We start from the raw sequence: 24,026 nt of genomic DNA, 5'->3' as shown, positions 1-24,026 counted from the left end.
ACAAAAACCCACTCTTAATAGGACTTGAACAAGGATGTAGGACTTGAATCACACAGAAAAGAAGGCTGAAAGGAGTGGACAAAATATATTTAATGAGAACCTCCAGCAATAATGAGTTCTTTCCTCTAAAAAAAATAATTATATGAGCCATTTTTGTTTTAAAGGATCTTTTTATAACTGAAAAATAGAAATGATCTTCTGAGTCCCTTGTGCTCTTCCTACTGTTTCATGAAACCAAGATGAAAAAATAGAGAAATCATTAAAGAAGATTAAACGTTGAAAATACTTTAGAAGTTTTTTTTTTTTTTTTTTTTTTTTTTTTAATATTTGAAAACTATTCCTCTATCCCTGTATTTTTAGAACAAATCATATCTGTTCTCACAAGGAAAGACTCCTGCTTGGGACCCAAGTGCATTATGAATTGAACATCATTCGGTTGACCAGTAGAAAGTAAAACATTAAGACTCTTCTTGGAATAGTCAGCACTCTATTTAAGCACACATCTAGAGCTTGGTTAAAAAAAAAATAGACAACAGCAGTTGTGCTGAGCACTTAAATATTTCAGAGAGACATTAAAGCAAGATGTCAGGGATGAAATGTGTAAGTCAGAAAGTGCTGCTATACATCTGGCAATAGCCAGATGTCCGATTTGGACACAACAAGGTGTCCGATTTGGATCAAGGCTCTGACCAGCGCAGAGGAAATGAAGGAGTCAGCTTTCTGCTACAGACTTGTGTTTTGTACCACTCAAAAATGAAATTAATCCATTCAAGAAGGGCACAACAGCATGAAAGCTCTTGGAACATTTATCTTTCCAGCCACAGTAGCAGCTACCATTCAGAGGAGGCTGGGGGGTAAGCGAAGGCATGTGCTGAAAAGGCTTGCTGACAGCACAAAGACCATATGGCTCTGTACTTGTCATGTGCCAAAAACTAGCCCAACTCAATCTAACTGTAACAGCAAAGTGTAGGGGTCCAGATGTTTTAATTCATGCAAGACAGCAAATCCTTTCCATTTAAAATAGCATGCCTTCTTCCTGCAAGTTGCTGGTAGGACTTCAGATACTAACACACTTGATCAGTGTGCTTAAAGAAACTAATGCAAGATTGAAAGACTGTAGTCATGAATATGAGTACTATATATATATATATATAGTACTATATATATACTACTATGAATAGTCAAGCTCAGAGCCACTACATCCCTCAGTGTTAAATACTCCAAATAGAAAGAGACAGACGAAGGAAAAACAAACTCATCTCCTAGATCTATCTATTTTAGATCTTCTCCTACATTAGGTAACCACTTACAGACATAGAGATGCATACTTCAAAGAAGCTAAACTGTTTGACAGGTATGTGGCATACAGTGACATTCAAAGTTATTTTTCATACTTTAGTTTTTAACTGATAACATGCCACTCTTTTCTTTTAGACTTTTCCTCAATTTCCTCCCTTCTTCCTTCTGTACTCCCCAATCTTGCTACTTGAAAAGATAATCACATTGCTCAAAGAAAACATTATGTAAATCATATAATCCTGTAAATAACACATTGACTTGTTAGGTAAATAAACACAGAAGCCACAACTTATTTTATCAACAATATTTTATAAAGAAAATACCTTACACAATTATTCGAATGAAGGAACAGTGTTGAGTCATTCTGCACTCAGTTCCTGCAACAGTGATTCAGTCAAGTTGGGTCTACATGTAAAGTCATAAAATTACACTAGATTTGCAATTCCAGACAAGACACACATTTAGTAAAATGTCTACGCTGTACTTAGCTTAATATATTTGATTCTACTTCGCATTCTCTTTGATGGGGAAGAGACCACAAAAACTTGAAAATGAGTTTTTCCATTATTGGATAGTTTTAAATACTACAGAATTTTGCATTTTGGATAGAAGAGGCTCCGAACAACCTTTTTTACATTATCACTTCAGTTTTCAAAGCACTCGGAAAGCACAAGGCTGCACATACTTCTGGCTACGCCTATCCACAAGTTCTAAGGAGGAGCACGCTCCCATTTCACAGCTCTTTAAAAATTAGGTTATTAATTTTAAGTGAAGCCATGAATAACGACCTCATTTTAAGTATTTCTTTGGCAGATACTAATGGCTTTTCTCACTCAGCTTCCAATTATGGAGCACAGTGATTAGCGACTCCCTACAAATACAATTAGCTGATTAAGAAAGAGGGCAGATGAGATCAAAGCTCTTGGAGCACACAACCTTTGGATTGTAACTATCAATTCAGTTGACTTAAGAGGATAAAGCATTGCATTCATATGACATATGTAAGCTGTCATCTCCTCTAGCTGTTGTCTCAACCACAATAAAGTACAACCTTTATGAAAGGCTAAAGAAAGTCCTTTTCACTTTCTGAAAATATCAAAAGCTTCTGGGGTGCCAGCAGCATTTGCTGCAGGAAACAGCTTCCTCACACTGCCTTCAGTTCTACACAATAAACTCAGCATGGTTTCAGACTACATCAGAGCCTTCCATAGCTTGGCTTACCATCAGTTATTCCAACTAGTCCTCATCTTTTAATATGATATATTAATGTAATATATATTTAATAAGAGATACAGCTTGTCAACAGAAGGGAAAGCACTTTCTTTAGGGCTTATCCAAGATCACGATCATAGCAAAGACCAAAGGTCTTCATCAGGAAACCTTGCCACCTTCAGCAACAAATGTAGATACATTTTTATGACCATGCCTTCCCTAACATAAACAGAGACCAATGTGTAAATGTGTACATGCAATTATTTGAAAGGTTTCTAAACATAACACTCCTCTGCACATACCCTTCTCTTCCTGGGAAGGGGATGAAAGACGCAGCACGTGACAGATGTTAGTCATGTTGTTTAACGCATTCCTTAAAGTGCTCATGAATACCTCTGAGACTTCATATACACAAGAATTTATTCTAAACCTACTACACCAGCTGCACATAAAACTGCATTGCTTCTGCTGCTGAGTGAGATAATAGTGTCAGATGTCAGTTGTTCTGAAAGGCTTACCTTAATGTTTAAAAGAAGATTGAAAAATATATATATGGGAAGCAAGAGAAAGATAACACCTAGCAAAGACAAGCCTAAACAGAACACCTAGGAAAACTTCAAGTTTCAACTTGCCAATATTCTGATGCATAATCCGTCAAGGGTGGGATCAGACACTTTATGAAGGAGATGGGTGTGATCAGGCCTCTGCACAATGCCTAGGGATCTATGGTGCATGAATGCGGTACCCACCAAGATCCCATAAATGGTGTTACATTAGTCAGCTGTTCCACAGGTTAACCAGAATGCTTCCTACCTACAGCACAGTTGACTTGTCAGTTTGGCTACTCCCTCGCTCTGCAGACACAGTACAGTTACCACAGCTTTTCTCATGGAATCACATATACATGATTCCATTCCACAGTTCAGTTAATCACTGTTTCTATATCCCTCTCTCTTCTCTGCAGACACTTGAAAGCAGAAATATCACATTGGAGGCAGAGGGTTATACACGTTTGTGTGTATAATCTCTCAAAGCCTTAATTAAATACTGAGTATCTGATCACAAAACCTTGAGTCATTAATCACCATTATCCTATTAACACATAGCTTTCTACTTCTTAGCCACTGTTTCATTTGGTGTCTCCCTTTTCTTTAGGATAGAAAGTATTTTCTGAAGTTTTATTTAGATCTACGAGAGAACGTCAAATGTGAAAATGTGTATGTTTCAGTAATTTATTCTCTAACATATTTCACCACAAAAATATAGACATTTTAGTTCACATGCAAACATACGTCTCGCTCCCTTTTTAAAAACATAGACAATAAATGGCAAGGAACACAACCTGGTTTCCTTAACACAGTATTTGCATTTTAGTTCAATAGATAGGAGCACAAGCACCTCCAAAGGCCTACAGTAATTCCACTTAGGCTACAGATATTAAGAACTTGGTCAATGGAGTACAAAATTCAGACATTCTAGTTTTTCTGTATTTGTCAACCTCTAGTACAGATGGTACACTGAAAACTAAGTTTCTCCACCACAAGATCCAGCTTGCACAACCTTCTAAAAGTGTAACATTACCAGCTGTAGCCTCTCTGCATATTACACTAGATAATTGTAATTGTGTAATAATGCATATTACCCAGCAACTAGAAAAAACCATGGGCAGGGAGAAACCCTGACATCCGATATTCACACACTCATAGAATCAACTTTCATTTTTCATTTTGCTGAAAACTTCATTTTCAGCAAAATGCCTTAACTAGAGGACATCCTGATTAACGTCATTTCCTATCTTCCCCTCTCAAGTAGAGGGCAGTGTGAATTCACAAAAGCAAGTATCAAGGACATGTCATACAAGCCATAAACTTATATGTATAAGTTTATACATAAACATACAAGACAGAGGCAAACCCACATTTACTGAGGCAGGCCAAGAGAGAGGCAGAGCCAGTATTCCAGTTACAGCTCCCTAGAACAAACATCTATCTCATACTAGTTTATCACTGGGTAATACTGACAGATGCCTTCTAGCACATAATTCAGCTTGTAGGGCTGGGTGGTGACTGGTCACCTACAGGATGGACCTGCACAAATAACAAGGGTAATTACCTGGGTATTTCCATCCAGTTCTTTGCAGGCAGGAAAGAACACACCATCCAGATTTCTCACTTCTTCAAGAAGTGCTCTAAACTTTTAGTTAAGTCAAAAACATTGGTGTAGTTAGTAACTCCTACTCAAATGAAGTTATGTACAGAGCTGGCCACACCTGACTTCTTTTAAGCACCGTCAGGCAACTGAATGAATTCAGGTGACCTAAAATCTCTATTTCAACAGGTGAGGGAGAGGTGAAAAGAGGCTACAGGAATTTCTAAGCTTTGATATATTGATTTATTTTGCCAGAGATCTTTCAGACTATTAGTAGCATCTAATTAATAAGTGCCAGACATAAATGTGTTAAGGATTTAAGAGAACTTCATATACCTAAGGCCACTTTGGCATATTTAGACATTGAAACTCAGTAAAATTATCTATGTTACGTATCCCTCAGCTATCACCCTGATCTTGCTGGTCATCATGTGCAGCTCTTGTTTAAAGCCATTCCCAATCTACTATCTGTGATCCCAGCAAGCTCACAACTTCTACAGACATAATCTGACAGTGGAGATTCCTAGCAAAATAAACATGGCTAGTATCAAAGATTTTGCTTGAGCAACATAGTGAGTGTAATGACAGAAACATGCAGAAGATAAAACATCACGAGGCTGACACACAGCACAGTCAGCAGTCTGGCAATAGTTAAAAAGTTTCTGTGTAGGCGCTTTGCAGATGTAAGCTACTTTTGCCAGGATAAGCCTCAAGACTTCATCTTTATTGAAACTGGCTTTGCTGACATGAGCTTGAAAGCCACTGTGTGTGTACTCTCCAAAAAAGTTAGAAGAACAAAGGGAAACATGGAATAAGAGATGAAGCCTAATTTATTATACACTTATAGAGCTCAGGCTGTATAAACAAAATAAAGTCATAATACATATGCATCCATCTCATTTTTAAAAAAGACTTAAAATCCCAGACTAATTTTTTTTTTCCTCTCTTTTCCATCGTGCCTGTTTATCAGTCAAGGAATTAATAAGAATCAACTGCTTAAAATGCAAAAGGGCCAATATTCTCATTTCATTTGAGAATAACATAATAGAAGCATGGGCCTCGGCGCAAAGAACCGAAAAGAAATATCTTGAGTGTTGTGCTTGATATGATGATGTGCTTATAGTTCCTCATATGAATCGTCTGGTCTTCAGCCTAAGCTCCTGTTAGATGCACACAAGGTTTTGCACTGCTATTTTGGTACTTGGCAAACTTAGGACAGGAAGTTCAGCCATGACTATACAGCTTTGTCTCCTATGCAGGGTGAATTAAAGAGTCACACTATTTTTTCAAATTTATGAAAATACTGCTTTTTAATTTATTTTTTTTTTGTTTCTGTTTGTTTGCAAATGAAGGAATTCCATCTGGATTGCAGATTCTTTATTTGTCATGTATTTTTTGTGTAGCACTGAAGTAAAAAGTTAAAATATCAGCAATTTTGCAAGGTATTGTGACTTGCACAATAAAAGAGGTCTTGAGAAAATCAGTCACTGCTCTTTCTAAAGCTGGGCTCAAGACCGGAGACTGCATATCAGTTTCTATAAAATTTAATGTTATAGAAAAAAAAGCACCAAGTATGAAGAACTAGTTCTGAATAGAAGCTTTCACATGGCTGTGAGGTCCCTGAGGAAATCATCACTCGGTGCCTGCATTGTGTCTGATGCTCTTCCAAAGGCATTAACTAGTGACTACCCACAGGACATCAGTGTACCCGGAGCTCTGGCCAAGTGGTGCCATTCTTACATGAAGGTGAAGTGACTGCAAAGTGAGACAGTAAAATTTTTCTCCATGCAGAAAGAGCCAATTTCAGTGTTACTGCTCTGAACTATAAACATATAGAATAAAAGCATCAGGTAAAACACTTCTGTGTATCAGCAATATTGCCAAGGATCATAGCTGCCTTTTACTGCCTTGAGGAGGCTATTAGCATCAGCAAAGATGAGCAGTGAACTTCTTCAGTAGGAAAGATCTGCATGCAGTGAGGTAGAGATGAAATAATGCACTGCATAACTGTGATCCAGGAGAGAGAAGGGTGCTTTTTTATTTTCTCCCACCAGCAACCAGATCTCTTTGAACCAGCACCAACTAATGGACAGTACCATGCGTGGCTTGCTGCCTCTCCCCTCCTCTTGGCACTCATAGGCAGAGCAGAAAGGAAAAAGACAAAGAGGTCCTTAAAGAGAGGTCTGTTGGTATTACACCACTGATCATAACTGATGCTTTCATGTTGAGAGTCACAGATATCAATGCTGCATCCTGTAACACAGTCTGCACCATGTTAATATAGGGAGCTAGATTTTTTGAATAAGAACTTTTGAAAGCAGCAGAAGACCTTGACATCTGGCTTGATGAACAAATAACAATCATTTGTTACGTGTAATGAAGTTCCTGAAAGAAAACATCGCTCAAATGCTGTGCTCAAAAGTCCACAGGCCTCCAGCCCAGCTCTCAGGCCCTCCCGTACAAAATATGCTCACCTGAGAGCAATGCCCACACAACCACCAGCATTTCTCAGATGAATGTGAAGACTGTACTACCTGCGTTCTGGGCAAAGTGATCTCCAAAACCTCCATGAATTCAGAAATGTCATGAGTATGGCATTTCTACAATTACTACAAACACCTCAAGGAAGAAATCTGATTTCTCTCCTTGGCACCTTTTCAAATAACAATTCTTTGGCTCACAAGTCCAACTGCCAGTGACACAGCACTGTGAAATCCATTTGCTGCACTAGGTTACCCATGAGATGGTAGGCTGAAACATGCACAACTCACTCTTGTCAACCACGTGCAGTTAACATTTGTTAAACATCTGATAAAGCACTGAAACAAATTGCCTTTCTTTATTTAGCAACACACTCTGAGAACAGATTTTCTCCTGATTTAATGGGATAGGTCTGTCCATTATCCCATTAGCTACGCATTGCTAGAAACCCCCAGGGCATCAAACTGCCAAGCGACTGACTGAAGATATCAAAGGTTCTTCCAACCACATCAGCTCCTTCTGCTCCTGATTACTGAAAAATGGTCTCACGAAATATCACTCATTAGATCAGATCTTCATATGAGCAATAATAACAAGTCCCACTTCCTATCTACTTTTCATCCAAGCTGACACACATTTTGTCTCACCAAAACGCAAGTTCTGTGTCTGCCAACATTTTTTAAACAGTTACACCATCTGACTTATTTCCTCACAGCATTCATACTGATTCTTCACAACAGCAGCAGCAGGTCTAGCAGGGCAACCTGGTGCAGGAAGACACGAATGGCTGCATATGGAACAGGAAAAATTCAATCTTTTGACTCCAGCTGCTTCTTCTGGCCTAGATCTAGCATGGAGGAATAGTTACTGGTTTGCATTTTAATAGAAAGTCTTAATTTTATCTTTTCCCTTCCTCTTCTTATTTTAATTTAACAAATTATGAAGCAATACATTATTTACTAAAATGTTTGGCCTAACACTGGACATTTTTAAATGCTTGTTTAAACATAAAAATTTACACACAAAGATGCTGTATATTAATATGGTGAAAATGATGACCCATTCAGATCTGCATGAATATTCTGTAGTGACATTTTGAGAAATTACCTCAAGTGTAATAAATGCTGATTTGTGAGTTTATTCTCCCTTCCCCTAAAACCACTCCATTTTTTCTTTAAAACCCAGGAACTATAAAGAACAGTAAAAATAAGGCAGAAAATGTTGAGCAAATACATAAAACTCCATACTAGGTCTGTTTCTAGACGTGAAACAGCAGTGTCAGAAAAAAGCAGAATTTTTAAGCATGCAGTTGTTAATAAGAACAGGATGCCAAGTATTTCTATATCTTGGGGAGATAGGAGTTAGGTTGCAAGTTCAGTTATGCTCAGCCAACTAGATTTCTACTAGAGGTAGAAACATATCTGCCAGTTAAGGGCATGAGCTTTCTTTTTCCAAACAAATGTAATAATTTGATTTCACACACTGCTCCAAGCTCCCAAAATTAAGATCAATGCCAGCACTCTAACGATCTTGGCTTCTGTTTCCAGTCCTTAAGAGTGAAATAATAGAAGACAGCAGCAGCAGCACTCTACATTTGCCTCCCAATCTACTCGCTTCACATACCTTTCTTTGAAACCCTTTCCAACTGGCAAGTTCACACAATACTTCTAAGCCTCCTCTAAACCCAAGGCTAAAGCAATGTATCCTAAACAAACCTAGCAGCTACTGTTACATGTGTCATGAAGGGAGTTGTATTTAGAGACTAGATGTGAAATGCATGTTTGACAGCACTGTAAAGAATCTATTTTGGTCACTTTTTGAAATTATTTCTTCAACGCCTTTTACAGGGCTAATTATGGTTCCACATATAATTATTAGCAGCAGCCTTCTTTTCAAACTGAGGTTGTTTTTTGTTTGTTTTTAAATGGTAGTTATTCTTCTTTTATGGAAAAAAAAAAAACCCTAGAGGAGTAGACTTCAACATTTCCATGCTAGCATAATATACAACTGGGAATCATCTATTTTAGTCTTGGTGAAAACCATACATGATCCAGTTATGATCATACATCAAGAAGAACATTCTCTAATTGCTCAAGAAGTTTCACAACACTGCTTATCAGCACAGCTTCTGTGACGTGTTGCATAGTCACAACAGTAACACCCCCTGCACAGGGCAAACCTCATCACCAATTTCCATAGAATCACTGAGATTTTTTTCTCAAGTTAACAAAGAAATGCAAATTGTTCTCCTGCTTGCTATTTCAATCTAGACACCTTTGACTTGCTTGAATTAGCTTAATCCTGAGACCAATGCATGTATTAGTTTTGAAGACTCAGTATGAATTTTTCTAGTATCTGGGAAATGTTTGAGCAGTTCAGTGTACAATAATCACATTTAGATACAGCAAAAGAACCAAATCACAGCACAGTCAGTGTAAAAACCATCAAATCCTTGATTAGTCTTACAACAAACTAATCCACCATTAGTTGTTTTTTTTTTTTGTCTTACCTCAATAATCTTGTCGTGAATTTGTAAGCCTTCTGCTTTGTCTGCAGGTCCATTTTCCAGAATTTTTGACACATAAATTCCCTCAGCAGATTCCTCCTGATTGTTCTGCGCCAGGCAATAAAGAAGTTGGAAAAGGACTGCATTAGTACAAGAAATGAGACTTAGTAAAACCAACAACAAACAACACAAATCCACCTGAAATATGCAGCTCACTTTTCTACCTAAGAATTAAAATCCTTGGGATTTTTTTAAAATTTGCTTGATGCAAAATAGTCATTAATCAAAAGGACAGAAGTAATGAACTGTTCCAGCATTTTTAATAAGATTATCCATTTACTTCTGGTTATTTCAGTCTAAATAGGACACAGGGTGCAATGGTAATCAAATACAAGCTAAAAGATTTAACACAGACCTCACATATCTCAGCAGACAGCAACTGCTGTGTAACAGCAGAGAGGAAGATATTCATAAAAAAGGGATGCACAAGTGTTTCTCTCAGGAAGGAAAGTGATCCCCCAGCACCACAGCTTGTAAACACTTTCCCACATTTGGAAATAAGCCCCAAGGAACAAAGTGACATTAGTTAACTGGCATGTAACAGTGATGGGATTTGGTGGAATCGGTTAACCTCATAAATCCTATTCACGTGGGAGACTGAGAATTTGCTCAGCTATGGGCAAAAAAAGAACCCACTTCCAGTTGATCTGTACACATTCCTAAGTACAACTCATATGACGATCAACTTTAAAGCAGAGAAGTTATTTACTACAGCTGAAATACACCTGATGTTGTTGCACAGCCTAAAATTACTTCTTTCTTTGCACAGTGGTTTAAAATAGTTTTTTAAAGTATCACTTCAAATCAGTGTTAATATAGGAATAATTCCAAGAGGGCACTGCAGAAGTATTTTTAAGTATTTATGCAAATAATAAATGAGTTAGCAAAAAATAAAGGAATCTTCTTCTAAATCATTTACACTCTGGAAGAGCAGTTGATATTATGCTTATTTTCCCTCTATTTCTGATAAACCCTTAACCAACAGTGTCATGGTTTTATAGGTGTACTAATTTCTAGGGCTGGGTCCCATACACTTGGAGAAAAAAAAACACACGCTATTTTTTAAATCAAAAAAAATGATAAATCCATTACAAAATATGGACCCACTATAAGACATGCTTCAGAGCATGCAGCAGCTGTCCCATGCAGACTTCACCCAAGAAGATTTCAGGTTAACAACTATTTGTTCAACACGATGCTGGTCAGACCATGATCTCGTGAAGTCCTTGGTCACAGACACTCATGGGTGTCAGGTAAGGTGCAAAAGTGAAATTTATTAATTTATTAATGGCTCCAGAAATGTTTTGAAATGACTTACAAACAGACCTGCACTCAGCTCCCATGTAAGCAGTGACAGATAGTGAAATTCTGATAAAAGAGATAAAATAGCCATTAACCAAAATGCACAAAGGATTTGGTCTGTTTCTTTCTTAAGGAAAAAAAAAAAAAAACAACAAAAAAACTAGATTACAGTAACTTCACCCACATAAAATTGCATATTTTTCACAAAAAATTTTACTGCCCTTTTAGAGACTATGTATGACTCAGTAAGAAAAGGGGTATTTTAGTCTGGCTTGTAGTCCCCATTGGTAGTACACGCTGCTATCTTTAAGTCTTACCAAGAAAATACTCTACAAGGCATACAGAGCTCCAGCACCTGATCGCACAGCTGAGAAGCCATGAAGCAGGGGGAGCTGCGGGGACCATTGGTTTATCTGCCCCTGATCTGAGTCCCCAGGCTGCAGCACACAGCTGCGTCCATCATGGCTTGGCCAAGGCATCCTCAGAGAGGAGGGAGGCCAGGCTTGGCCAGCCAGAGCTAGGGCCTGGGACAAAAAGAGGATCAAAGTAGCTTAGGCTCTCCAGAATAACGAATCACCTGCCAGAAACATACACTCATGTGAAGTTGGACCTTTCCTGACAAAATAAGACAAGCTTGTGGTGAGTTGTTCCTTTCCTACCATGTTGCCTTCCAGGTAGAAGGCAAACGGTGGGGAAGCCTGCAATGAAATCAAATGAAACACAGCAAGTGGAAAGTGCCAAGTCACTTATTTCCAACAAGAAAAATCTTGCATTGTGCACGTAAAACATATTAAAAAGTACATTCCAACCTACATGAATGGTGCAACGACACCCCTGTTCTGCTCTTCCTCTGCTTAAGCCAACATTTCACACAAGGGCACATTTTCTCTGAACAACTTAAATACAAAATTTGCCTTCGTGAACTCTTTTTGTCTTGTTACTAAAGAATTCCTGATCCTGTTTTTAAGGTTTTGAGCAGTTTCTTGTTTTCATTATTTGAGCCTACTCGACCTTTTCTTCCCATTATTTCCTTTGGCTCCAGCCATGCCGAGCCGGAGCCCGCACTGACATCCAGGCCCTACTAATCAAACATGTGTGGTACTCACACTTATCACGATGAGAGCAAAACAGAACTTCTGAAGTCAGTATCAAAGACTCAGAAAACCCTGAGACATAGCTCAGCCCCATGACCTTCTCTGTCTCCAGCTATCACCGTTAGTTAAAGGCAGATCATGACCATTTCCTTCTCTGCAATCAGCCATTCTCTCCAGAACACTGCCGTGAACCTCCCCGAGCTTCCAGAATATCCACAATAATTCACAAAGCATAATAGTTGGTACATGAATTCTTCAGAGGAACTCGGCTGACATCTGAGGAAAGCCGAACACTGTGCTCTCTTCTCCCTGCAAAGGCCCTGCAGTTTTCCCACAGCTGAAAATAGCACAAGTCACACTGCAGTCTCAAAGATTGTGTGGACTTTGTTAATGTTACACTGAAAATATGAATATAATCCAAGCGCGTCTGTTTCATCTTACAGTGCCTGTTGTCTCATCCTTACATTAAGGAATCTAAGAAACTCACTTTGAATTTCCATCTAACACACATTTGATAACTGTATTTCCCCACAAGGAACAGCATTTCTGAAGCGCAGACAGTGAACGTCCTAGGCTAATGGGAACAGACTCTTTGGCACCACTAAATATAGCTTGAGAGCAGAAGATTGCTAAACTGCTATAGAGGGTCCCATTTCCCTCCCCAGTAATAGCAGCAGGTTAAAATTCTCCTGCTTAACAAGAACCTGATCAGTGCATAATTATTACCAAGCCTTTTTAATCAACTATTAATTTTCCAGTTTAACAGGTTACTTTTCCCTTCATACGTAATAACAGACCTGATTAATGCTTTTGGAAGGATGAAGTTGAAAAAAAAACACACAATAAAACAACCAACCGTGCATATTCTTATGCACATGCAGAGGGAGGGAAGGACAGTGATTGCTATTCAGATACTATGGTTTTTCATGAACCTTCCAAACCTAGACTGATTTGTGAGACCAAATTTACTTAAGATATCAGATCAATGAAAACTGGATCTCGGTTCACAAAGAAGGAAAAATTGAAAGCAGGCACGTGAGAGCAGGACATGTGCTTGAAGTATTTAAGCTACAGAATGAAATTTTCATCTCTCCTTTACATGAAAAAAAAAGAAAAAAAAGAAGAAAAAAAAGCAGTTTCCAAAAATTCCAGTGGCTTAATCCTGCAACAATTACTCTTGTAAGCAGTCCCAGAGATTTCCATTGAACAGCTTCCATGAATACATATTACTCACGTGGGAACTGAGTGCAGATCAGCCTCAAGTTTGAAAGCAAGAACAATGGGAACACCTTTCCTGAAAGTGAGAATAATCCAATTCTCACAAGACTATGTCTTCAAAGCAGTGAATCTAATTATACTTGATAATGCATAGTACTTACATCTATGGAGTTGATTCCACACCTACGGTCACTGAAAGCAACTCTTTTATGACTAACAGTGCACATAATAATAGCAAATATGGCCCGAAAGTAACCTACAATTACTTTTCTCATTACCTGATTGGGTCGTCCTCCTATAATATTGAATCCCAAAGTATCATTTTCTCTGTGTAGCATGATGGTTAAAGGTTTGGGCTCTCCTGCCTAAGAAGAAAAAGGTGAAATACTGTTTTAGAATATTGTCTTTAAAAGAACATCTTAAATGAAAGCATTAATGTACAAGAGCTCTAAAACAAATCAGGCTGAGAAGAAAGAACAAAAGACTGGGAAGAAAAGCAAAGGGAAGGACACGTCCCATTGCAGTGTAACAGGAAGCCAAGCACCTGACTACAACTTACATGCTGAACGGAAAAGGTGCAGGCTTTGGGTGGGAGGAGTCCTCAGCACCTCTGAAAGAAGTCAGTGCTCCAAATCAGAAGTCACTGAACTCAGAAGTCACTAAACACCCCTGCGTTGGTGTTTCAGACATTAAATATATAGATTAAAATCCTCCACGTGATACTGTTCAGACCCAAAAGCCGTATCAGCACAGTTCTGTTGCAGCTTTCAGGAAAAACAGACAGAGAAGGAAGCCCAATTCTTCATCCCCTCAAAGAATCCAAAACCATTTCTGTAAAAAAAAAAAAAAAAAAAAAAAAAAAAAAGGTTGCTTTTTCTAAGCAATTAAAACCAATGATGGAATCTAAGTTTAAAAATGCAATGCAAAAGGGAAGGAAGCAGCTTATTTTCCGTTGCTCGCATAGGATGACGGCTGCATTTGAGGAGCCGCATCCCTCACACCAACCTGCATCACCCAGCACAGACAGGTGTTGGCGTTTCCCTGTCCCTTTGAGTGAGCTGACTGACACAGCTACGACACCTACATAACTTATACCTGTCCAAACATAACACCGAACGCTGAAGCCTGCGTTTCATCCACTGTGACAGCGAAACGTTTGATTGCAGCACGACAGATTTGATTTTAATGAAGCACATCTTCACTTCATCGCTGGTTCTCCCAGACGCTGCCGCAGCTCCCGGCCGGCAGTGCCCAGCAGCCCCTACCGGCAGTGCCGGGCATGGCGGGCGCTCAGCTCCGCCGGGAGCAAACCCTGCGCTCTCTCCAGCCTACACCTCTTTGCCAAATCCTCCCTAACCATTCCCATCTCCCTTCTCCTCTCTACAGTCGCTGCTGTGTTCGGACGCCCCGCACGCCGCCTTGCTGCCCCCCACACGGCCGCAGCACAGCTGCCGGGAGAGGAAGCAGCTGTACGAATGCACTCGCAGTGACCCGCAGAGCGTGGGTTGGCTACCCCGGGGAAATCCGAAACAGAAATTTTAAAAGGGAAAAAGTATTCCAGTCTCCAGACACAACGTCTCTCAGCGCCAGCAACCCGTGCTCCTGGGCACAGAGGTGTCCCGCAGACGTCCCCATTGCCGTTCCGCTGGCCGTAGTGATACACACCATCACTTCAGGAGTGACTTTGGCCGCTCGGACCCTTCCCACTTCGGATTTAGCTTCCTAAGGGCGCCTGAAGATCTGACTAAAGCTCCGTTATACCACTCCTTGCCACGGCTGCAACCGAGAGCCCGCAGCTCACGCCTATCACAAGCCCCCGCAGCCCGCCGGGCGCTCCCCTCAGCCCCGAGGCAGCAGGTGCCCACCCGAGCACTGAGTGCCACCAGACTGACAGCCAGCGAGGCACCGAGCTGCCTTCCGCTACGAACACCATCAATCGTTATCCCGCTATCCCAAACGGAAGAGATTTTGCTGTCCTTTCACAGTCGTTTCCAAAGTTTACCACGATTTTACGTTCCAGCTTTTTAAGCAACTCCTCGGCTGTAGGAACAGATGCTCCAAGCCAGCCGGGTGCCCGGCCAGCCCCAGCTGAAGCGAGCTGAGCGGCAGCCAGGGCCCTGCGAGGAGGGGGTGCTGCGGCCCGACGCGGCTCCAGGTGAGCCCCGTGCCCGCAGGCTGCCAACTCAGCAGGGAGCCCTTCCTCCCCTCCTCCCCTCTCCCGCCCGGCCCCGGCTCCGCTACTAACACCGCTCCCGGGCTTCAGCCACCGACGGCGCGGACGACAAGCGCGGCCCCGAGGGGGCGAGAGACGAGATCGCGCTGCCCGTGTGCAGGGGTAGGACACGGCCCGTGTCCCGGCGCAGACTCGGGGGGCTGCGCGTCGCCGGGGTTACCGTTGGCACTGACATCTCGCTCACAGACCGTCCCGCAGCCGGGCGCGCCCCGGGAGGTGCAGCGCCGCCCGGGAGGAGCCGGCGGTGATCCGCACTCACCTTGCCGCGCTGGCTGCCCGTCAGGTCGCGGGTGATGCTGCTGATGTGGCTCATGTACTGCCCGAACTTGGCCTGGTAGCGCAGCGCCGTCAGCTGCACCTCGCTCTGCAGCGCCGAGAGCTGCGCCAGCAGCGACTTCTCTCTCCTGCTCCAGCGCAGGGCCTCCCTCTTCAGCTCCGGCCCCGGCTCCTGACCGCCGCCGCCCCGCCGCTCCCGCGGGCACCGCTGCCCTGCGCCCTCCGCCCGGCCCGCGGGCAGCGCATCCCGCGGCGGCCCGTAGCGGCACGCGGCGAGGTGGGCGGGCAGCTCTCGGAGCCGCACGACGCGGCCGCAGCCCCGCGGGCTGTAGTCGCACCTGACCTCCAGCTTCTGGACGAGGCTGCGCAGGGGCAGCACGGGGCGCAGCTCGGCGGCGGCGAGCGGCCGGCAGCGCAGCGGGCAGCGTCGGCGCCGCGCCGCCCAGGGCAGCAGGCAGCCGGCGCAGAAGACGTGCCCGCACGGCGTGGACAGCGGCTCTTCCAGCACCCTCCCGCACAGCTTGCACTGCAGCTCCGCCGCCACTGGCGCTGCAAAGCGCGCGGGGTCGAAGCCCATTGCGCCGGGGCACCTCGAAACTTTCGGCGGCGGCGCGGCCCCGGCAGCGCTGGAGCAGCTCCGGGCGGGCGGGCGGCGGCGGCGAGGGGTGGGCGGAGGAGCGGGGCCGGCCGGGGGAGGCAGCGGCGGCGCCGGGCTCAACTTCCCGCGGCTCCCCCCCTCTCCTCCGCGCCCTCCCGCATTAACTCCCTCTCGCCGGCGCTACCGCCCCACGCCCAGCCCCGGCACCTCCTCCGCCCTCCCGGGGCATCCCGGCTGGCGGGGCAGAAACCGCGGCGGGGCGAGGGAGGGAGGGACGGCGTGCGGAGAGCCGCCGCGCCCCGGCTGCCGCCCCGGACCGACCCGCCCCGCGGCCCCCCGAGCGCAGGCACCGTGCCGCGATCCCCGCGGGTCGCCTGAGGTTGGGCTCGGGTAACCGGACTGCGAGGAGCGAGGCGTTCAGGCTCTTCTACCCTCAGTGTTACCCTGGCTCATTTCTCTCGTTTCTCTTTTGTGCTCCTGTTTCGGGATGCACAGGAGAGCGCGTAAAGCAAAAGTCCCCGGTACGAATGCTCTCTTTGTTACCGCACCGTAAATAAATAATGGTGCGGCCAGGATAACAAAATCGCTTGTTGAGTTCCCTTAAACAACAACGTCTGTGCAAACAACGCTCTCGTTTCAAGAAAAAAAAACGAAAAGACGGCAAAATCTGGAAGCGCGCGCGGTTAGGATCAATAGCCGGTCTGGATTCTACCCCTTCATTGCTGTACAACCCACAACACACACTGAAACATGAAACCCCCGACACATTCCCCACATAACTCTACTATTGAAAACACGGGGCCAGCCCGCTGCCCCCCGGCCCGGTGGAAAACTCCCAGCTGAGCGGGACGGAGCTCCCTGCGCTTCTCCGCCGGGTCCCGCACATCCGGACGGAGCGCCGCCCCTGCGGGACGCACGGCAAACCCGGCTGCGGGCATCAGCCCGGGCCCAGGTCGTGAGGTGTTGTCTGGAGCCGAGAAGTGGGGCAGAGTCAGGGTGTGTCCTCAACCAGCTGCGCGGTTCCTGACCCGAGCTCTTATCCAGCATCCCTCCAGCCAGGACGTGGGGGTTCCTGAGGTCACTAATGGATGGTTCTTCTCCGTGACTGAGAGGACAACACGGGAGCAACGCAAGAGGCAAGCACTCATCCCTTTTTCCCCCAAGCAAGAAGGAAAGCTCTGCACCTACCACACCTGAGACCACAAATCTCATTTACATCTACCCCTCGTTTGCTTAACACAAGTTGCTCAGCAATTTAAGCAGTAACAACAGGCAGTGCCTCACGGATCATCTCCAGACCCAACCGTTACTGAGAAGCACCAGCAAGGCACCATTTCTGACCTGCTCACAGGAACCACCAGTTCCATGTGGAATACCAGGGCTGTAAAATAAACTGTGCCACCAAATAGTCTCTCAGCTTGCAGAAAGTGCTGCAATACTTTATACAACGTATCACTGCAAATCAAAATCTCATTCTCCCATGCAAAGAAGGAAATCAGACACCCTGAGCAACTAATTAAGCTATTCATACTGGCTTTTGATGATCTAGCAGTCACACTGATCTTAATTGCATTTCTCATAGGGTCAGAATCAGCCTCTTTTTGAACGTTATAGAAGATGATTAGAAAGCAGTACTCTTTATCTGTCTTTGACTATTTGCACTCATTATTCCTTTACACTACCTCTTCTTTCCACGTGATCCGATCTATTCTCTTTATCTCCCTTTACGTGGCCCAGAATCTCAGCTCTGTACAGAGGCGACAAGCTCAGTGCTCAGTGCTCAGTGCTCAGGCACAGCCCATCAGCTGCAGGGGCCAAACCCAGCAGATAGCGATGGGTGGAGAGCTTCACAGTGATGCTGTGAATCCTTCCCAGTATGAATGCTGCCAAAGCTGCACAGCTTGGAACTTTTAGAGATTTCTTTTTACTTAGGTGAGAAAATAAATGAAGGCTTAGGAACTGTACAGTAGGCTTACTTTTTAAAATGTCCTGTCCTTGCTGGCTGGCATTGGGCATTGGTGAAGTGTCAGCACACTTCAAATGGTTCCAAGTGGTTACAACCTTCCTCTGTCTGTGCTGCAGTAAGGAGCTATCTCTCTTTGCCAAGAGGTCAGCACAGATGACAGCACAGGCAACTGGCTTTATATCAAAAGTAATTTTCCACTGCAGCAACCTGTAATATAGACAAATGCACAGAACTCATCTAAAGGTTTCAGCTGCCTGCATACCAGACCCCCACAGAAATGGGTACACACGAGTGAATACATGCAAACATCACTGATGCGCGTACATGGGAGTATTGCTAGGATTAGTCCTTTTAGCTCCTGTGTGATCACTGCACCCAGGTGTGGATAAAATAAACCCTGTGCTGTGGCTTATCTCCAGGACGATCACAGTTCTGGTTTCAGGATCCACAAATAACAGACACTCCAGCCTTTCAGCTTCCTTTAACTCAGTCCTTTTCCAGCAGCTCCCAGCATATTCCCTTCTGCCCTGTCAGGCAAAGCAGTGAAAGCCATGTGAAATAAGAGATCGTTTGCTTTTCTACATTTCACATGTAGTTGGACACACATATTTTTAGGGAGGGTTTGCTGGGGGCATATGCCGCTGAGGGAGTTCTTTATCAGCAAGGAGAGCCTGCTGCTTCTGGGTATCATGCAGAGGAGGAAGAGCTTCTCCAAGTACAAAATTAAGGATTATTTCAGCCGGTAGCTCTTGCCTCATCCTAAGAGAATCTGCAGTTTAAAGCGTGAACTGTATAGTTGCTTCCAAATCTTATGATGAAAGGATCCTGAGATAAGAATTACTGCTCTGAAATCCCGAAGGGAGACTGGAAGCTTCCTGGCTCCCTTTAACTCAACAGGGAAAATCTAGTGAACTTTCAACTCAGATATGCGGGGATAAAGTGTACTTTTTTTGCTTTTTTTTCTCTCTCATTTCCATAATCATTTTGCCCTATTATTCATCTGGAGGATTTCCAAGGAAGATTCTTTTCCCAGTCATGCTAATAAAACCTTGTGACTATATTAATTGCCAGGAGGACTCAGCAACATCACTCTGAGGGCAGAATTTAGGCCTGAGCATTTACTATTAAAACCTGTTATCATTTGGAGTCTGGGAAGAATGAATACTGCTGCACTGTAGAGAACAGATTATGAGCCTAAAGTTGATTCATACTTTCATGTTTCATTACAGAGATACTCCTCAAAAGGTAATTTTTTCCCTGATTTTCAGGACAACAAGCAGTCTTTCCTGCACTGTAGTCTATCATTGCAGCACACTAAGAGAGTCTGAGGAGCTGTCCCTGAGCTGAAGGGGCAAAAATGAGTCCGAGAGCTCACAGTTATTTTCTTGAAAGCCTGGGCAAGTGTTTCCACTCTCCAGCTGAGAAAAGAAACTCTCCAAAACCTGCAGAACCTGCAGACATTCAGTAAGGAAGTTTTCACAGAGAAACATTTGTGATCTGTAATTGTCCATTGGCAGAAAGACTGTACAATCTATGTTTAATTGCATTTGACATCAGATGTATCAGTGATCAATTTCAAACCACTAGAAGAATGTGAGCAGGACTTAAAAAGCATCAAGTGTGAGTTTGGATTTTGGATCCGCCTCTTTTAATGGTCTTCAGCAACCCATATAATAACTTCTCATTTTTCACTTCACTTACTGCTCGCTGCTGCCCTGCAGACCTGGGCAGCCTGGTCTAGTGGTTGGCGACCCTGTCCATGGCAGTGGGGTTGAAACTAGGTGATCTTTGAGGTCCTTTTCAACCCAGGCCATTCTACGATTCTATGATTCTGTGAATTCATGGCATTCAACTGAGGCCCTGTACAGTGTGTGTGTCTAGCAAAGTCCACATGTTAAGACACAAGTCTTTAAGGTAGGCACCTTCCAGCACAAGACATAAGTAAAAACACCCCAAGTACTTGCAGTGAAGCCCAGCCTGTGTGCTCTGAGGTCACCCCATGAGGACTAAGCCCTGGAGAGGACAGAAGACAGCAGAGGTGAGTTTGGGTATGATGTGAGAGTCAGTGCTGTAAAAGCCAAATGTTCCTGAGCGCACCTGTTCAGCAATTTGAAAACTCAACTATTGGAAACGAATGATGCCACTGACTTTTGATGTCTTCAGTTGCTCAGCAATTGTTTCTGAGCACTACGTGTTCACTCAGAGCCTTACAAAGACTACATGAGCACAGAAAGGAATCTCTGCCACACTTTCCTAACAGAACACCATAACACTAAACTCCCATGAGAGAGGAAAGTGCTGATTTCTCTGTTTTACACATGACGAGGTAGATAGCTAAAATTTTCTGTGTTCTGGGTCAAAATGGCTCATGTGGACTGGAAGTTTCAGAGCAAGGAATTGGGACTGTCCTTCTCTTTCTCTTTAGGAAACTACTGACAAGGAAAGGCCTTCTAAACTGGAAGCCGGGTCTGTGCGATACATCTTATCTTCACTAAGATGTTTCTGATAGCTGGAGAGCCAGCAGGAAGAGCTGTTCTGTTCTGACATCAGAGGAGTGGCTAGGAAAAAGGAATGAACTGTCTGAACTGGAGGGGTGAACTGGCAAAAGCGTTTCTTTAAATCTCTAACTGCAAACTCCACTAGCAAAGGCAGGAGATGACTCCAGACTTGACATATGGGAAAAAATGGATGGATACATTTGCTCAGAGGTTGACATGGTGCTTTTCCTCAATTCTCTTTTTTTTTTCTTTTCTCTTCTTCCATGTTAAAGGAAAGCTATTTCTTTTTTCTACCATGACAAGAAAAAAGGAAGGAAGGAGCAAGAAGAGGTGAGACACTGTGAGAAAATAGGTCTGTCTCACATTTGTGATAGTCTCACATTTGCCAGGACTGTAGTGCATTCCCACACCCAGCTGGGTTGTTGCTCAGCTGTCTGCTAAAAGGCTCTCTGCAGGCTATATCTGCCCCCAGCCACTGCCCCACACTGCATGTGCAGTCCTTCATACCACAGCAGTAACCCTGGCAAACCCTAAACAGAAGGAGTTATAGGTACAAATATATGTGAAGGAACACAGGAGTCTTACCTTGGGTATTTTTACCTGACTGCCCTTTCCCGACCCAACGGTTCTTCCCTGCCGGATGTCCCAGTTTCTAAATTTGTCATTGCAGAGCCAACCCACAATCCACTCACCTGCTGCAGACACCTCCTCTCAGCACTGAGCTGCTCCCTAGGGGTATGCAGATACCAAAAGCTTTCTAGCATCCATTAGCTCATGAAAAAAAATCCAAGTGGATGATTTTTCACATCATAAAACCACAGCAGCTGCCAGCACTGAGCAGAATGGAAAAACAGTCACCTTGCCCAATGTCAGTGAAAGCAGGTACATCATAAACTGAGAAAGAAACAGAGCCCCAGTTTCTAACCTCCACAGCTCCCAGTGAAGGCTTTGATAGCTTTTCAGATGAGCAGAAATGCTTTAGGATATCACCAACCTTCTGGCTTTAGCATGTCCTTTGCCAGTGTTACATTGCATGGTGTTTTGAAAACTGTCTTTACCTATGCATTTCGTAGTATTAGCTTGCACATGTACTAGTAAAGAAAGAAAGTAAACCATGTTCAAAAGCATATATTAAAAGCTCAGAGTGAAATACCACAAACTGAAGAGAAAATATGTTGCTTTTTTTTTTTATAGGAATTTCAAAAGTCTTATGTAAATCTGTGAATTTAAGTCTTTGAAATTAAATTTAATTACCATTGCCACCAGAATGTGGCTGGCCTTAGTTTAAGCCAGGTGAGCAGCCTGAGAAATGTGTGCACAGAATTCTTATGCGTTTTAACAGGACATAGACTGGAAAAAGCTATTAGTAAGTCAAAGAGAACAAGATGAAAGTCAGTCAAGGAAAGCAAGACAAAGGTGAAAGACAGAATTTTAAAATGTTAGCTAAATATAATTACAGTCAGTTCATGGGAAGATAGGACTCCATGCACTGTTTTAGTGTTATGAGACTTCTAGTAGATGTAGTCCAAAGAGCAGATTGGAAGTATGGAAACAATAGAAACAAAAGGGAAACGAGCAATTAATACTTCAGTGTTTCATATGGATGGGCTCAAAAAGAGAACATAAGAATTTGCTTCTGCTTTTTTTCACATCATCTGTCTCTTTGTTACACTTACTATCCTTTATGTATTTTGAAAACGTAGGCTTAGAGTGTCCTCTTCAACCTCCATGCCTCTTGTCTCTATGTACAAAACAGGTTAAGCAAAAAATAGCCAAGAAACACTGTACCAGTGTTCCTCATGTATGAAATCTGAAATTCTCACTCCAAATATTTAATTGTCCACAAGGCCACTCCCTCTGAAACTCAGCATGCATTAACACAAATAATGCACAGCTAAAAAAAGAAAATAGGGAATAACAGGAATAAGTATAAGGAAATATACTGGTGCTCTAACAAACATGATACCTAGAAATATTTCACTTGCTCCTTTAGAGACATATAATTAATGTCTTGTTTTTGCATTTGACAATACAAATAAGATGGAATAATGATTTACAGTAGTAAATCTTTTAAAATGTCAGCATAAAGCAGAGGCAAATTATAAGTGGTGCGGAAACATGCTGTTGAATTTTGTACTTTTTCCAGCCTGATTTGTTTTGCCTTATTTTTCCTTCAAGTCCTATTTTCCTAAAGCTACACTTTGACAAATCACCAAATAATGGGCCTGAATTAAAATAAATACAATTCTTAACTCTAGAAGTAAACTTAACAGTCCAAAAGGCTTCTATTTTATTTTATATATAACTAAGATTTATGATACTTGTCTAGTGTGAAGGACTACCTTGACCAGGTATTCTAAAAAAATGTATTTAGGATATTATTCTTTTCAGCACCTTCTGTCATTCATTAGCCCCTCTGAATGCCCTCCAGTTTGTGATTTTTTAACTTGTAGGTGAAAGAGTTTTACTAACGTCACATCTCCTTTGTTCAGGAGACAAAGCTGAGAGGTAGGTTTGATGCCACTGACAAACTTGTACAGATAAAGGCACATAAAGATTCTCTGGCTATTTGTCCCAGCACTTGAGGGAATGCAGTCCAGCTGAACGTTTCCTGGTAGACTATTTGCAGATGTGCATTTCTCCTGTTTCTGGAAATGTCAGAAGTGCTGAATTAGCAGTTTACTACTTCACAGTTTAATAGTTCCCATGCTAATGAGGCCAGAATGGTAGAAAAGAGAATTAACTTTCCAATGCTGACAAACTTTTGCTATACTTTGAATTTGTCTGGTGATTTCTGCATGTTCTTTCTGTGAGAGACACAGACCTGTATGATCAGAAATGACAACATTAAAACATATTTGGACAAGCCAAATCTACATGTTCCAAAGCTGCCTATCATCACGGATTCATGAACATTAATTCTGCTGTACTAACCCAACTTTGTAATGACTATGTAGTCCTGCACTGAGGATTGACATGTACAGCCTGATAGTCTTGTTAGACAGTGTTTTGTCAAAATGCTAATATAGCTCCTACCTGCTGGGTTGCCTCATCACTATTTTTTTTTAAACCTACACCTTTTTTTTCAAGAAAGAAGATTGAGTTTTAGAAATGCTGAGCAGCCAGATGCTTCAG

At 42.9% G+C, this 24,026-nt stretch overlaps 1 protein-coding gene across 2 annotated transcripts in view; it reads right to left on the bottom strand.

Moving 5' to 3' along the window:
• PDZRN4 (PDZ domain containing ring finger 4) overlaps positions 1 to 16,742 on the bottom strand; it is a 246,615-nt gene extending 229,873 nt beyond the window's left edge. Inside the window, exons 1-3 of one of the 2 annotated variants that reach the window (XM_015282412.4) lie at positions 15,813 to 16,742; positions 13,599 to 13,685; positions 9,650 to 9,754 (exon numbers count right to left, since the gene is read on the bottom strand). In XM_015282412.4, coding sequence (XP_015137898.2) covers positions 9,650 to 9,754; positions 13,599 to 13,685; positions 15,813 to 16,406 — 786 coding nt within the window. In that variant the 5' untranslated portion in view covers positions 16,407 to 16,742. Of the gene's footprint in view, positions 1 to 9,649; positions 9,755 to 13,598; positions 13,686 to 15,565; positions 15,688 to 15,812 lie in introns of those variants that run through there. The other variant, XM_040648075.1, reaches the window with a different exon arrangement.
• Positions 16,743 to 24,026: the final 7,284 nt, after the last annotated feature.

This window comes from Gallus gallus, chromosome 1 (assembly GCF_016699485.2).
Source record: "Gallus gallus isolate bGalGal1 chromosome 1, bGalGal1.mat.broiler.GRCg7b, whole genome shotgun sequence".
Lineage (NCBI taxonomy): Eukaryota > Metazoa > Chordata > Aves > Galliformes > Phasianidae > Gallus > Gallus gallus.
The sequence above is the reverse complement of the archived record's forward strand: the minus strand, read 5'-3'. Positions and strand labels throughout refer to the sequence as shown.